The 15,388-nt window shown below is 45.8% G+C and overlaps 2 protein-coding genes across 2 annotated transcripts in view; both read right to left on the bottom strand.

The window, feature by feature from the left end:
* Nucleotides 1-1,023: 1,023 nt before the first annotated feature.
* The window catches only part of adcy8 (adenylate cyclase 8 (brain)), a gene marked incomplete at both ends in the record, with an annotated part of 139,562 nt that continues 125,197 nt past the window's right edge, over nt 1,024-15,388 (bottom strand). The window contains 5 exons of the mRNA XM_083782771.1: nt 1,024-1,479; nt 2,450-2,574; nt 3,697-3,811; nt 5,983-6,075; nt 13,017-13,163. Of these exons, the coding sequence (XP_083638897.1) occupies nt 1,024-1,479; nt 2,450-2,574; nt 3,697-3,811; nt 5,983-6,075; nt 13,017-13,163 (936 nt within the window). The remainder of the gene's footprint in view (nt 1,480-2,449; nt 2,575-3,696; nt 3,812-5,982; nt 6,076-13,016; nt 13,164-15,388) is intronic.
* On the bottom strand, nt 7,624-9,633 carry LOC310870947 (dynamin-1-like protein; the record flags this gene model as incomplete). Its single annotated transcript, XM_083782341.1, has 1 exon — nt 7,624-9,633. The coding sequence occupies one exon, from the start codon at nt 9,631-9,633 to the stop codon at nt 7,624-7,626; it is 2,010 nt and encodes a 669-aa protein (XP_083638467.1).

The following is a 15,388-nucleotide window of genomic DNA, read 5'->3' as shown; positions in this document are numbered from 1 at the left end:
CTACAGCGGAGGGGGAGGGGTCACATACCGGGAGGAGCTACAGCGGAGGGGGGGGGGTCACATACAGGGAGGAGCTACAGTGGAGGGGGAGGGGTCACATACAGGGAGGAGCTACAGCGGAGGGGGAGGGGTCACATACAGGGAGGAGCTACAGCGGAGGGGGGGGGGTCACATACAGGGAGGAGCTACAGTGGAGGGGGAGGGGTCACATACAGGGAGGAGCTACAGCGGAGGGGGAGGTCACATACAGGGAGGAGCTACAGCGGTGGGGGAGGGGTCACATACAGGGAGGAGCTACAGCGGAGGGGTCACATACAGGGAGGAGCTACAGCGGAGGGGGAGGTCACATACAGGGAGGAGCTACAGTGGAGGTCACATACAGGGAGGAGCTACAGCGGTGGGGGAGGGGTCACATACAGGGAGGAGCTACAGCGGAGGGGGAGGGGTCACATACAGGGAGGAGCTACAGCGGAGGGGTCACATACAGGGAGGAGCTACAGCGGAGGGGGAGGGGTCACATACAGGGAGGAGCTACAGCGGAGGGGGAGGGGTCACATACAGGGAGGAGCTACAGCGGAGGGGGAGGTCACAGACGGAGCTATGCCCAAACGTCCATTTGTGTTCAGGCGGTCCAGCCAATCCTCCAGTGTGTCCACGTTGTCAATATGGGTCTGTGAGAGGACCATTAATGGGTCTTTAATTCTGAGAGTGTACACATTTGTAGCCCCGTCTGTGTGTACACTATCAGAGTTAAGGCAGAACTGAGCACTTTACAGTGTGGATGGGGGTTCTAGTACTGTTTAGTTCAGTAACTCCCAGTTTGATATGCATTAGGCCATGTATTTATTATTTATTTATGTATTTCTTTTGGGACCGCAATCTACACTGTAAAATGTATTACTCAGAGTAACAGACCGGTTATGAAGGGTCCCCCGACCCCAACGTCGAGAACCACGAGAAGGAAGAAGTTCTCCACCTCCTCCTCTCCGAACATTTCATATGTATATATATGTTTTCTTGTTTTCAGGCCAGTTCCGTCTTATCCACCAGTGTTTCTCCTTGGTGTCCACCTCCACCTCCAACAGCCATTCCCACTACCGCTCCCCCTCCGCCCCCTCCTGCCCCCGCCACGCCCTCGGTGGAGCTGCTGCTGGCCGGAGCCAGTAACGTCCTGCGGTTGTAGTGGTGGTGGTGGTGGTGGTGGGCCTTCATGATGCCAGAGTTGTTGTTGTCGTTGAGGATCTGCTTCTGCTTCTGCCGGTTGAGCGACTGCACCAGGCCCAGCACCACGGCGGCCAGCGAGTACTGGCCGGCGCCGCGCCGTGGCTGCGCCATGAGCGGGTTGGGCTGCACGCGGCCGCACAGGAAGTGGGTGCGGATCTTGCCCTCCTGCTCACTGATGCCCTTGACGTAGATCTCGCCGCGGTACTCGAAGTTCAAGCCGCGCTCCTTCAGAATGAGGTATGTCTCCTCGGGCAACTGCAGAGAGAGAGGAGGACGTGCCGAGAAGTTAAAGCCGCGATGGAGCACTGGTTTCCTATGGAGATACCATGGAGAATATTTGTGTCTCCATAGGAAACCACTGCTGGTCATCAAATGTGACCAAAGACAGCTAAGAGCCAGTCATTGAATTTTTTTGAATTTTTGAATTCTGAAAGCAGGAAATCATAGTAAAATAATTATGTATTGGTTAATTAGATTTGAGTGAATAGTTTCAGCTTTAGAACTGAAGTCAAGTCAAAACTAAGGTGAGAAAACACCAATTGAATGGCTATCATTCAGAGTTACAGTGCTAGGACATCTATCCCATCATGCATAGCGGGGGTCGCATTTCCTTTGTTTAACACTTGTTTCACACTTATATATGTGTATGCTCTCTGAGACCAAGTGTCTCTGCCCCTGCTGGAACCGGTTGGAACTAGTGCCCCAGGAGGACTATACATGTAGGCTACAACAGTTTTTACAAAGTATCGGTGTTAATAATACACCTTTCTTGAGATTTACACCAGACACAAGCCAACAGACTAGTGATTGGCTCAGGAATGTGCCAAAAACAACCCAAAAAAGTCTGCCCTCCAGCTCACACCGATTCGCAGAATGAGGAAAGAGGAACGGCCTGAACGGATCGTTCACAGAAGTGAACGGGTGAAATTCGTCCACCACAAATAACTAGTTCATTTGATTTGTTCGTTCGTTCATGACCGACACAACACTACCCCAGACTGCATGTATATGAAATATAACCAGAATGGAATTAATGATAAAAGTTATAAAGAATGGAGTTAATCAATGATGTTGATGATGTCACATCGAAAATGTATTTTATTTGTGGATATAAAATATATATTTCCGATCAGAGTGTCCGCTAAATGCCTAAATTGATCAGCAATACAAAAAAGAGAAGGAAAAAAGGGGAAAGTAATAAAAAGTAAAAACTAGAGACAGGAACCTGTATTTTTCCACTGACTCCGGTGCTGTCCATCCTGCTAGCCAGGTTCACCGTCTTCCCCCAGATGTCGTACTGCGGCTTCTTGGCACCGATCACCCCGGCAACCACCGAACCATGGGCCATGCCTGGAAAACCATGGAAACCACAGAGAAGTATTTGATTCGTGTAATGTCCTTTGTTTTACAAAAGTACAACTTTGAGTTGCTTTTTTACTTTACTGGTATATATTTCCATTGTTTCCCCGCTATAGAGCGTCGCAGTCCCACCCCCTTTCAGAACGACGAGTGGCCCAGGAAATGATTCTCCATTCATTTTCTCCATAGGCTTTTCAAAAAGTATTTATATAAAGACGGTTACGCCGCGGACAAAGCCAACTCGGATTGTGACCAATCATGACAACGAACACAACATTTTGTGCCGATCAAATCATTTGAAAGAAGAAAATAAAGGCAGGATACAACACTATTTGTTTTGTTTTTCTTCTTACTAATTATTTGATCGGCCCAAAACATTGTAATTATTGTCATGATTTGTCAAGATCCGAGTTAAGCGGGTAAGGTGGTGATATAATGACACAATATGCAAGTATCTGATAATATACAAAGTCACAATACCAACTTTGATGAGGCAGTATTGCTTTGTTTCAAAAATATAAGGTTTTCTTCAATTTCTGAAAAATGTAAAATATGTTTTTCCATTTCCTGAAAAATGAAGATTTTGGAGTTAAGAGGTTTCCTCCCAACAGCAGAGATATGTAATATAGTATGCACATAGGTGAAATTAATTTACCCATCCTATAACAACTAGGAACAGTGAGCAGCAGAGATATGTAATATAGTATATACTGTATGCACATACAGCAACATTCATTTACCCATCCTAAACTAGATATGTAATATAGTATATATGCACATAGGTGAAATTCATTTACCCATCCTATAACAACTAGAGATATGTAATATAGTATATATGCACATAGGTGAAATTAATTGACCCATCCTATAACAACTAGAGATATGTAATATAGTAGGCTATATATGCACATAGGTGAAATTCATTTACCCATAACAACTAGGACTCAGGGAGAAAGGGTCTTGCTCAGGGACACACATAGATACATTGCTGACCTGGCCTGGAATGGTACTTGGGACAACCAGGGGCTCTGGCTCCCCAGGCGGGCTCACTGACCACTCGGCTGTGGCCGCCCCAAAGAGGAAGTGGTAAGAACAGGAAGTGTGCCGTCTCACCGATTCTGAGCTCAAAGTTGTTGAAGGAGTGCTTGTTGATCTCCTGGATGCTCTCGTTGAGTGCGATGGCAAAGTCTGCCAGCGCACACAGATGACCCCACTTATCCTCACATTGCTGGGAGACAGACAGACAGACAGACAGACAGACAGACAGACAGACAGACAGACAGACAGACAGACAGACAGACAGACAGACAGACAGACAGACAGACAGACAGACAGACAGACAGACAGACAGACAGACAGACAGACAGAGAGACAGACAGACAGACAGACAGACAGACAGACAGACAGACGTATTAATATTATACTCAGTTGATGCATTGAATACTTAAAATATAAAAAAAGATTTAGTATTTTTGAATTAATAAGTATTTCCAAAACCAAGTACTCCAGTACTTTAACCACTTAAACCCTATAGGCCTCTATACTAGTGTATGTCTGTTTTCTGTTATTGTGTGGAAGCAGATTGACAATATATACTGAAACTAATGTGTTTACTGACTGTACTAGGGCTGGGTACGTATTGCCTACAACTGATTTAGAATAATAACCGTGTCCTAAACTTTATTTATATAGCACCTTTCATACAGAGTTGCAGTTCAAAGTGCTTCACAGGCAGGACAGAAATCAGGTACTTAGGTCATAACATATCAGACACAATTGTATGCATAGAATTATGAACATAAAGGGGAATAAAAGGTCAGTAGTTAAAAAGACATAAGATCATGAAAATAGCATTTATTAATTTAAGTATAAATGATCACATAGTGATATTTGTCAGGTGAAAGAAGCGCTGTCTCTGTTGTTCTCCCCCCCTATATTAGTCTGATTATTATTTTAGTAATGTGTACGCTTGTGTGTCACAACTCACAACCTCACGCGTTGCGGAAGTTGTTTGTGTTTATTTCTGACATTATGTGCGTGGTTCAATGACAGTTTTTTGTTGTGGCTTTACATTGGCTGCTCTGCCGCATTTGGTTTGAAGTTATATCGAGTACTAGTTATACATCGATACTCTTCCTTCCCCGTCACCCCGTGAGTGTTACTGTGATCATCTCTGCTGCGTTGCTCTAGCCTGGCTCCAGCCCTGAATCATGCTTCTCTGCTGCGTTGCTTTAGCCTGGCTCCAGCCCTGAATCATGCTTCTCTGCTGCGTTGCTTTAGCCTGGCTCCAGCCCTGAATCATGCTTCTCTGCTGCGTTGCTTTAGCCTGGCTCCAGCCCTGAATCATGCTTCTCTGCTGCGTTGCTTTAGCCTGGCTCCAGCCCTGAATCATGCTTCTCTGCTGCGTTGCTTTAGCCTGGCTCCAGCCCTGAATCATGCTTCTCTGCTGCGTTGCTCTAGCCTGGCTCCAGCCCTGAATCATGCTTCTCTGCTGCGTTGCTCTAGCCTGGCTCCAGCCCTGAATCATGCTTCTCTGCTGCGTTGCTCTAGCCTGGCTCCAGCCCTGAATCATGCTTCTCTGCTGCGTTGCTCTAGCCTGGCTCCAGCCCTGAATCATGCTTCTCTGCTGCGTTGCTCTAGCCTGGCTCCAGCCCTGAATCATGCTTCTCTGCTGCGTTGCTCTAGCCTGGCTCCAGCCCTGAATCGCTACCATTAGAAAATATGTCCTGAATAATGAAGTGAAACGAGTGTCAGGCTAACGTTGCTCTGCACTTCTGTCTGCAGCCTGCGTGGCCGCCAGGGATATTTGCCTCTCCCCTTCCCATTGGCTAGAAGGCAGGCAGCTTTGGCGTTGCTTGGTGCCCCATTGGCCAGAGGAGCCAATCAGGTTAGGCCGTCAGTATGACTGGGGCTAGAACAGGTCGTCTAGTTTTCATGAGCTTTCATTAGTAGGTGGTTTCACCTGACAAAAAGATACTCCCAGACTTCCTATAGCAACGCTTTCCTTCGGCTTTGGTGATGTCATCGATCATTTTCCTTCATCCAGTCTATCTTTTAGTGGTACAATCTAAAGCAGCGTTTCTATTGGAACCGTTTCAGCTGCACCCCTGAAATGATTCTGTGCAACCGGAAGCACACATCGCCTGGTGTCAAAAACCGTTGAAAACCGTTTCGCTCTGAGCCAACAGCACCATCTAATGGTCGGCGGAGAAAGTGTTAATAAAGGCAAATAAAATATTCTCTCTTTTATTTACTTAAAAGTACCTTTTGTTTCGTTAACTTGTATTTTTTGTCTTTTGTTGCAAGCCATGTCTGAGTCTCACAGTGTGTGTGTGTGTGTGTGTGTGTGTGTGTGTGTGTGTGTGTGTGTGTGTGTGTGTGTGTGTGTGTACGTCTCACCTGTTTCTCCGGAGACAGACCAGACACAGCCATGTAGGTGCTTCCGATAGTCTTGATCTTCTCAATGTCCTGAAATCGATCCTCGCCCAGCAGCTACGAAAAGAACCCACACACAATACAAGGAGAAAAAAGAAAGGGGTGATTTCATTAAGTCACATAATTCACTTCAGTTTGGTTGGTAACGATGACGACCAGTCACCGCCAGGCTTCTAGATGCACTTTCTATTAAACACCAATTTGTGCTGCGAGGACAAATCGATGAGTGCGCCAGAGGAAAGGTCTCAGCTGTCACTTTTCATTCAGAAGATGTCCAAGCAAACAAGCAGTGGTGGAGAGTAACTTACATTTACTGTACTTGAGTAGAATTTCTATATGTATTTATTTATTTGGAATTGAAATTACGTTAAACATGGTGGAACCTCTACGGCGGCGGCATTAGGTGAGTAGTTCATTAATTGTACAATTATCACACTGGTAAAATCATCATCAGCATCATTAACAGGTAGGCTGTAGTACTGACTGTCACTGCCTGCAAGTTCAGAAGTGGCGCCTTCAGTGCTACCAGTGGCGCCCCAGTGCGGGGACATTTTCAAAAGTGTATTATCTTTTTTGCTTTCACACATGCAGCAAGCATACAAAGAACTATGATTTGTTGTGTAGCTTGTCTGACACCTTGATCAAATTGAGAGAGCAAATTTCCAAGTAACCTTTCACGGGCCAGTCAGAGTCAGCCAAATGACCGCATTTGGCCCCCGGGCCGTATAAGGCCCACGTCTACTCTATGATAACGTACTGTATCTATGACATATGACTGCAAAGTTAGGCAAGGTTTCAGCCTAAATCGACTTCAATTGTAAAATAAAAGCTTAACATGTGCAATATGATAACATGCTAAATATGTGGAGTGAGAAAAAATAAATATATGGCATACTGGCAGCTTGCACAACATAACCCATACCCCAAGTCCTGTAATAACTGCATGGAGGGAGCTCCTTGCAGTTTATTTTCGTATATTTTGTATATTACATGACCAACTCAGTGCCGTGCAACCATGCCCTCATCCCTAGTCCCAATTTGAAGAGACCAGCTTCTGAAGGTGGTCCTGTACAAGGCTGTGGTTCTAAAATCTTTTTTTAATCATTATTATTTTACTCCCCACACGGATCCTTTGTGATGCACAAACCCAGGTAGCCTACTTGAAGTTGAGGCACATTTTGGAGTATGCTCAAGTCAGAGCCTCTGTGATGTGCAGCGAACGTGCTTGAAGTTCGGGACCCATTGTAAGTTAAAACCTGTATTTTCTTCTTTCTTCATGAAATGAAATACACTATTTCTATCATTAATCCCTCGTAAATCCATCCACCATCCATGGTGTTTGTTTGACACAAGTATGAATGTCAAGAAGTTTATTATTGTTTTACTGTGGTTATCTGTGAGTTTTATTGCCAATGATTTGTTAGCGATAACGTTTTGAAATGAAATGTATAATTATTATTTATTACACATGACATTTATATTAATCTAGAAGAGGTGTGCTATGCAAGACAGCGAAGGTATTGTGCAAGACAGCGGAGGTATTGATATGTACTAGCATTCATATAATTCAATGCCATATTGTACATAAAACTGAACCACTGATCTTCACCATAAATTAGTTTCCCTAATCTCCGCTATCATTTTCCCATCTTTCTGCAGCACCGTGACCATGTCCTCGGCCTCACTTCGTTTGCGGGCCATGTCGTCCGACTCCGTCAGGAGATCATCCAGCTTGTCCAACTTGTACAGCTGACCCACCAGCTCACTCTGCAGGCAGTCCTTCACGTGGTTGACCAGGAAGTGCATCACCGCCTTGGGCACGGTGTCCTGGATGTTCTTGCGCACGATGAGGAAGTAGGACTTGATGAGCCTCTCAATCACCTCGCAGTCCCGCAGCTCCCGAGCGGACAGCTTGACCGGCACTGGCACCTGTAGGAGGTTGCTGTCCTGCGGCGGCTTCAGCATGCCCCGCCAGCTCCCTGCGCGTCCCTCCGTGAAGCTGGCGGCCGAAAAGCTTTGGGAGCCTTCCGTTCCTTCTCCCGTTGCTACCGCCCGTTCGTTGGGTGTCTCCCTCGGGGGGTTCTGCCGCTGCTCCTCTAAACTGCTGTGCATGACGCCGCAGGCGTCTGCGAAATCCGGATGCTTGGTGTTGATGTAGGCAAGCTCGATGGCGATCAGGTTGTTGACCATGTTGTTGGTCACCGGGAGTCTTCTCCTGAGCAGGGAGGTGACCACTTCCACGATGGCATCGTGGAGCTTGGGGAACCTCAGCCACTCCTGCGTGCTGTAGTTGCTGCAGTGCTGGATGATCCTCTGCATCTCCTCGTGCACCAGCTCCACGCAACGCAGGCTGGGCTCCTCCAGGCGCTTCACCTGCCTCTTCACCAGCAGCTCGAACGACACTTCGGGCACAAACAAAGCCGGCCTTGGACCCGTCGCATTTCTGATCGCCGTAAGCACGTCTATCTGCGTCAGGCCGCCAAGCGGGTCGACGCACTCCAGCGTGCGACCGAACGTCTCATGGAAGATGTAACAGATTCTTGCTCCGCCACAGAGCTCGGTCGTCTCGATGTACTTGGCCGTGCCATCGATTGTGTGGCAGTACTCTGCGGAAAACTTAGTGATGAGTTGAAGCAGGGTGGCGCTCTTGTCCTCTACCGGTTCTCCGTAGCTGCTCAGCAGGGATTGATAATGCGCCGCCTGCAAGTTGAGTCGAGTCTTCAGCTCGGGGAGACAATCTCTAATGTGATGCATGAGCAACCGATTCAACGCTTTGGCCAGGTATTTGGTTCCGTTTCTGTTTGCGATGGAGGGGTACTTCTTCTGTAGGAAGGCAACTTCGTCCTGAATGGAATCCGAAACCGACTTCTTGTTGTTGATGTCCTGCTGACTCCTGTTGACAACCCCGATGAGGCCCAGTTTGACGGGGATGACCCTCCCCATGAGGATGTCGATGGCGTCTGTGCCGGCGTCCATCAGATCGAGCTTAGTGACCACCGCTAGCGTCCTCCTGCCGTCGGGGTCGACGTCGCGGGCCACCTTGAGCGCCTCAGACGTGGCCATGTCCGTGTTGGCAGGGGTGATGGCCAGGATGATGCAGATGGGGTTGGAGATGTACTTGAGGATGAGCTCTCGGATCTGGATCTCAATGTCTTTGGGTTGGTCTCCCACCGGGACCTTGGTAAGCCCCGGAAGATCCAGCAACGTCAGGTTCACCACTTTGGGCGAGTGGATCTTCAGGTGAATGGGCTCGCTGCTGATCCCTTTGTTGCTTCCCGACACCCGTTCGGTTTCTGCTTCGATTTCTTGCCTGATCTCGTCAAAGTCTGTGTAGATCTTATTTTTGTTGTGGTGGAATTCGCCCCATTCCTTCACCTCATCCCCCTCGTGGTGGTTGTCTAGGTCGCTATGTATCAGCTGGAGGATGAGGGGCCGACGCGTGACGATGCCAAAGCCACGTGGCAGCAGGTCTCTGCCCACCAGGCTCTCCAGCACGGAACTCTTCCCACTGCTCTGAGATCCAACAACAGCTATCTGTGGGAGCTGTATGATATCTGTACCGACTGAATGGAAGACATCCTGGAGTTTGTTTATGATGGGTATAAGGGCTTCCATAGTGGAGAATGACATGTAAACTTCAAAATGCCTGTTTTGAACTACCCACTACGCATTGGCAGAAGTTCTCTATTTCCCTCTCCTTATGTATGAATGTCCCCCCAGGTTTTGACCAAATATTGTGTGGAGTTTAATATGTCATCACATAGCTGGCCAAATATGGCGTCCAAGTACTGACGTCAGATAGGGAAGCTACAGTTAATAGACAGCATCTTGTTTTTGAGGGGCGCTAGCCCGTCCTATGCCCAGCATTGATTTGATTGACAGAGCACGGAAAGTGATGTATGATGATATATGATGATAAGAGTGCTCCTCACTTCACACGGGTGTGATTTTATTTACCTCTGCCAGGCCGAAGGAAGGGACATTTGTTTTTGCCCCTCTCTGTCTGCATATTAATATTACTAAATGGACTATAACATTCGATTCCTTAATATAACCAGAAAATCACATGTATACAAAATGACAAAGGGGAAGAACAAACCTTCTCATTTTAAGATTGGCCAAGATTCCCCCTATGAAGGCTGTGGACTAGACGTCTAGATGTTAATGGTGAAAACATGTCCACTTTCCTATATGGCACAAACTACACAATCTGCCAGGTATTTTGTTTCCTGGCAGATTAGTCTGGTTTCCAGGCTAAGACAATCAATGACCACACAATGTGAATAGGAATAGGAACGAATGGGAATGATGGGAACCTCCATGATAACGATACTTTCTTTTCTCCATTTCTCGCTGAAGAGTTTTTAATACATCAATGTCACCTTTGAACATGTGCAAGGAGAGCAGCTGGGCTCCAGACCTCTAGGGGCAGTGTGTTCTGAACACTCACCGTCCCGCCGACAAGAATAGAATGTTTTTCTGTCTGGTAACACGCCCTGAGGAGCACACTGACACATTTGTACACTCTCTGAGAGAGTGTAACTCGGAAGGATCCACTTGGACCTCTGGTCTTGTCCCTGGACCTCATGTTGAGAACTGGTGCAATAGACCGCCATAAATGGGCTCATAAATTCATGTGGTTTCCTTGAAGAATGTCATTTGAAACGGTCACGGCTGTTAACTCTGTTTTAACCAATATGTGTTGGTCTACAAGCGGCCTGACACGCATGCTCATGAACGCACGCAGTCAGATTGATGAATGGACTGTCAGCGTCTGGGTCCAACAAAGTGTTTATGTGGAGACATAAAATAAAAACATAAACATAAAACCAGATGCATGTCCTGGGGTTCATGGCTTCCACTGACTGTCATACACAGCACTTTGATTCATCCTTTACTCTGTTTAGACCACTGTTTCCCAAACTGTGGGAAAAACTTTATTTTCCTACATTAAAACCATTTAAAATTGTAATAATAATAATAATAAGTATGTTGAATTCCATGTCATTCCAGCACCACGGACAGAGACACACTGCGCTACAGTCAGAAACACAGTAAGTCCAGCACCACGGACAGAGACACACTGCGCTACAGTCAGAAACACAGTAAGTCCAGCACCACGGACAGAGACACACTGCGCTACAGTCAGAAACACAGTAAGTCCAGCACCACGGACAGAGACACACTGCGCTACAGTCAGAAACACAGTAAGTCCAGCACCACGGACAGAGACACTGCGCTACAGTCAGAAACACAGTAAGTCCAGCACCACGGACAGAGACACACTGCGCTACAGTCAGAAACACAGTAAGTCCAGCACCACGGACAGAGACACACTGCGCTACAGTCAGAAACACAGCAAATCCAGCACCACGGACAGTGACACACTGCGCTACAGTCAGAAACACAGTAATTCCAGCACCACGGACAGAGACACACTGCGCTACAGTCAGAAACACAGTAATTCCAGCACCACGGACAGAGACACACTGCGCTACAGTCAGAAACACATTAATTCCAGTTCCACGGACAGAGACACTCTGGGCTTGGCTGGCCTCAGAGGTTTTCTCCAACTCCAGCAATATGACCGGCCTTACTGCCTGACAGTAGCGTATTAAACAGATCCATTGTGCATAGGCCTTTTGAAATTACGTTCTCTCTGCATTTAGCCATAAGATAAATGTGCTCCTCTTGAGACCCAGCAATTGTGTGCACTGTAGTGCAAATTAGATTCAGCTTAATCCCTCAAAATACTATACATGATGATTCATGTATTCTATTGAGCACCTGCTGTTCCTGTGTGTTTTATGAACATGCAGTTAAGATGGTTTGTCATATTGTCATGCACACAGGTGGAAACCTTAAATGTCCAAATTGTTAAATAAATAAATAAAAAAGAGGCTGTGTTCAAATGTATAGCATTATTTAGTCAAGTACTTTTCATTGTTTCAAATTGCACCTTTTTTGTAAACTAAATATGCTGTAGGCCTATATGTGGAACATAGCCTCAATTTCACCGTCTTAAACTAAGTTGTTTTGTATATATGGAACATAACTTACTGTAAAGCTGTTGTGTACCAAACTTTGCTACTACAGGGAAAACATGTACAAATGTTACTATTTTTTTACTCTGTGATTGCTCTTTCTTGCACTCTGTATTCTTTGTTTGCTGAGCTTGTTGTGTTTTTTGTTGTTTTGAATGTTATAGCCGCATTGTCCTTCAGACAATGCAGCTATGCTGCATTGTCTGAAGGAAGCCAAACAAAAATAGGTTTTACTCTTATGTACTCTACATGTAACCTTGAACCTTGTTAAACATATGTCCCTCAAAGGCCAAGTGGCCATTTCCCTATACAGTACGATCCATGAGATTCCAGGCCTACTCTACATGCACACTGACTGTCTCTCATGTCATGTCTCTCCATGCCATTCCATCTGATAAGAGCAGAAATGATATCAAAGCTATGTATTAGGGGCGTGCCACTGCCGATGGCCTAGTAGTTCAGGAGTGTACCACTAGGGGGTGCCACTGCCGATGGCCTAGTAGTTCAGGAGTGTACCACTAGGGGGTGCCACTGCCGATGGCCTAGTAGTTCAGGAGTGTACCACTAGGGGGTGCCACTGCCGATGGCCTAGTAGTTCAGGAGTGTACCACTAGGGGGTGCCACTGCCGATGGCCTAGTAGTTCAGGAGTGTACCACTAGGGGGTGCCACTGCCGATGGCCTAGTAGTTCAGGAGTGTACCACTAGGGGGTGCCACTGCCGATGGCCTAGTAGTTCAGGAGTGTACCACTAGGGGGTGCCACTGCCGATGGCCTAGTAGTTCAGGAGTGTACCACATCTATAGACGACGATAGTTTGCTGCCACCGTTGCTGCATTTCAGTCCCCTGCTCTCTCTCCTCTGTTTCCTGTCAGTCTCCAATGTACATATGTATTGAAATGAAGGCAGAAAAGCCCCAAAACTAACTAAAACACAAACATGGAAACAAATTCTGACCTCATCGAAGTCAGCGATGATCTCATTGAGGAGGCGGAGGCACTCCACGCCCTGGTTGTTCATCTCCGTCTGCGAGTAGAAGTCTGCGAACCCCGGGATGCTGGCGAACATCACCCCCACCGCGTCATAGGACTGAGAATATAACTCCTGAGAGAGAGAGAGAGAGAGAGAGAGAGATATGGCTATTAATGAACTGAAAGAAAAGGCAAGAAGGTGTTTCAAACGCCATCATAAAATCGTCCCAATTAGGACCTGGCTCAAAATATTCCAATCAGTCATTGAGCCGGTTGCACTACTATGGCAATGGAGTCAGGGGTCTTCTCACAAAACACGATTTTAAGTACCGGTGTATGAACCCCCATCCAACTTAAAGCCAGAAACACTGTAGCAAAGAGTATGATGACATCACCCTTACGCCTTTAAAACAAGCAGCTACAGTACATATTTTTATTTGACTCTTGTCGAAGTGTCATTGAGCAAGAAACTGATCCAGAACAGAAAACGGGAATTCCTCCTTCTGGAAAAGGGAACACAGTTATGAGCCATGAGTCAGCTATAATCTTTTACAAAATTCTAAGGAAAACAGGGTGCTGTTTTTTCTTTATTTCTATATTCTTTTGTTTGTTTTTGCCTGATCGGAAAAGATTGAGCAGTTGCATATTGGCGTCATCACCACCGGGTGGCAGTGTTGCCACACTACACAGTGCACACTGGTGAACTGGTGAAACAGTTGCATGGGTACGATTTAGAGTTCAGTGTCCTGAGACTGAACTCTCATTATCACCAGCATCAGATCAATTCAGGATTAAACTCCCCCTCCCCGTGTCTGCACATAACTGTACCCGTAAGGAGAGCTTCCACAGAGGGTTAGACCTCCCCATGTCTGCACATACCCGTAAGGAGAGCTTTCACAGATAGTTAGACATCCTTTCAAGTGTCTAAAGCAGTGCGGTTCCCAAACTAGTTAGGGAAAATTTACAAAAGTTGTGGCAAAATGCTTACCGCTAGCTTTCTTCACAGGTGTGTTCACAAAGGTGTCTATACTTATCAACTATACTTGTGTAGACAGCACTATAATTGCATTGTATGTATAGTCATAGCACGTCATAGGACGTCATATGTATAGTTTCATTATATAGATATTCCACTGTTACGTTCTTTCATGATAAATGCTTTTTATGTGATGTATTCCCATGCTTTTTTGTTCTTGCTTAATGTAAGTCGCTCTGGATTAAGAGCGTCTGCTAAATGCCTAAATTGTAAAATTGTAAATTGTATCAATTTGTTCCAAGCAAACTCCCTTGGGAAACTTTGTGGGAGCCAATCAAAGTTGGGCTACTCAAGCCTGGGGCCTAGGCTACAAGCAGGACATTTTAAAACTGGCCAATATGAGCTTGTGAGGTGTGTAAAATAAATGTGGGGTGCTGAATCCGTTCCAACCATTTGTTTTCAGTAAAAATGACTCCCAGAGCCGCGAGCACACACACACACACACACACACACACACACACACACACACACACACACACACACACACACACACACACACACACACACACACACACACACACACACACACACTGTTGTATTATGTATCTACTATTTTTATAAATATAAAATAAATAAAATAATGGTTAAAGTGGTTAAAATAAAGTGGGTTAATTCATGATGCATTTAGTGGAGTCAAACGAAAAGTCTTTAAAATGGATTGGAGAAAACAAATACCCCAAAATAAAGTATAGGACCAACTGATACTCAAAGATGCACAGTATGTAGGCCTATTTGTTACAGCCGGTGACAAATGTATGTCACGACCGGTGACACATGCACCCCCTCTTGATTCATGATTCAAATATTATGCTGTCTGCGAGGTTAAAAGGCTCTATTAATAACGCATTGTTTACGTGTTGCACGCCACATCTAAATCACACTACAATAAACAGGCTGATGAATAATGGAAGCCTGTCCTGTCCTTAATGGATGCATTTTTAATTAATCGCCAGGTTTTAATTAGCGGCAGGGAAAGGCTAGGGCTTCTGGGAGCAGGCTGATGTGTGGTGTCCGTCTGTCTGCATTCCTAATGGGTTTAACCAGTGGTGTAATGGAAATAAGTACATTTACCTCCATTTACTTTTCTTTCTTTCTTTCTTTCTTTCTTTCTTTCTTTCTTTCTTTCTTTCTTTCTTTCTTTCTTTCTGTCTTTGCATGGATTAAAGCAAAAAGTACAATCTGCACAACTGCTGTTATGTTATTTTGAGATGGGGGTCGGCAGCCAAACACATATAATTTTGGGGGTCCTTGACATGAAAAGGTTTGTTATGTTTCTAAAAAAAGAAACATTTTTTCAGAAAACAGTTTTCTGACATTTTGTG

The sequence above is a fragment of the Protomyctophum parallelum genome (genome assembly GCF_964188405.1).
Source record: "Protomyctophum parallelum genome assembly, chromosome: 14".
NCBI classification, from domain to species: domain Eukaryota; kingdom Metazoa; phylum Chordata; class Actinopteri; order Myctophiformes; family Myctophidae; genus Protomyctophum; species Protomyctophum parallelum.
This window is presented reverse-complemented; position numbering and strand designations above follow the sequence as displayed.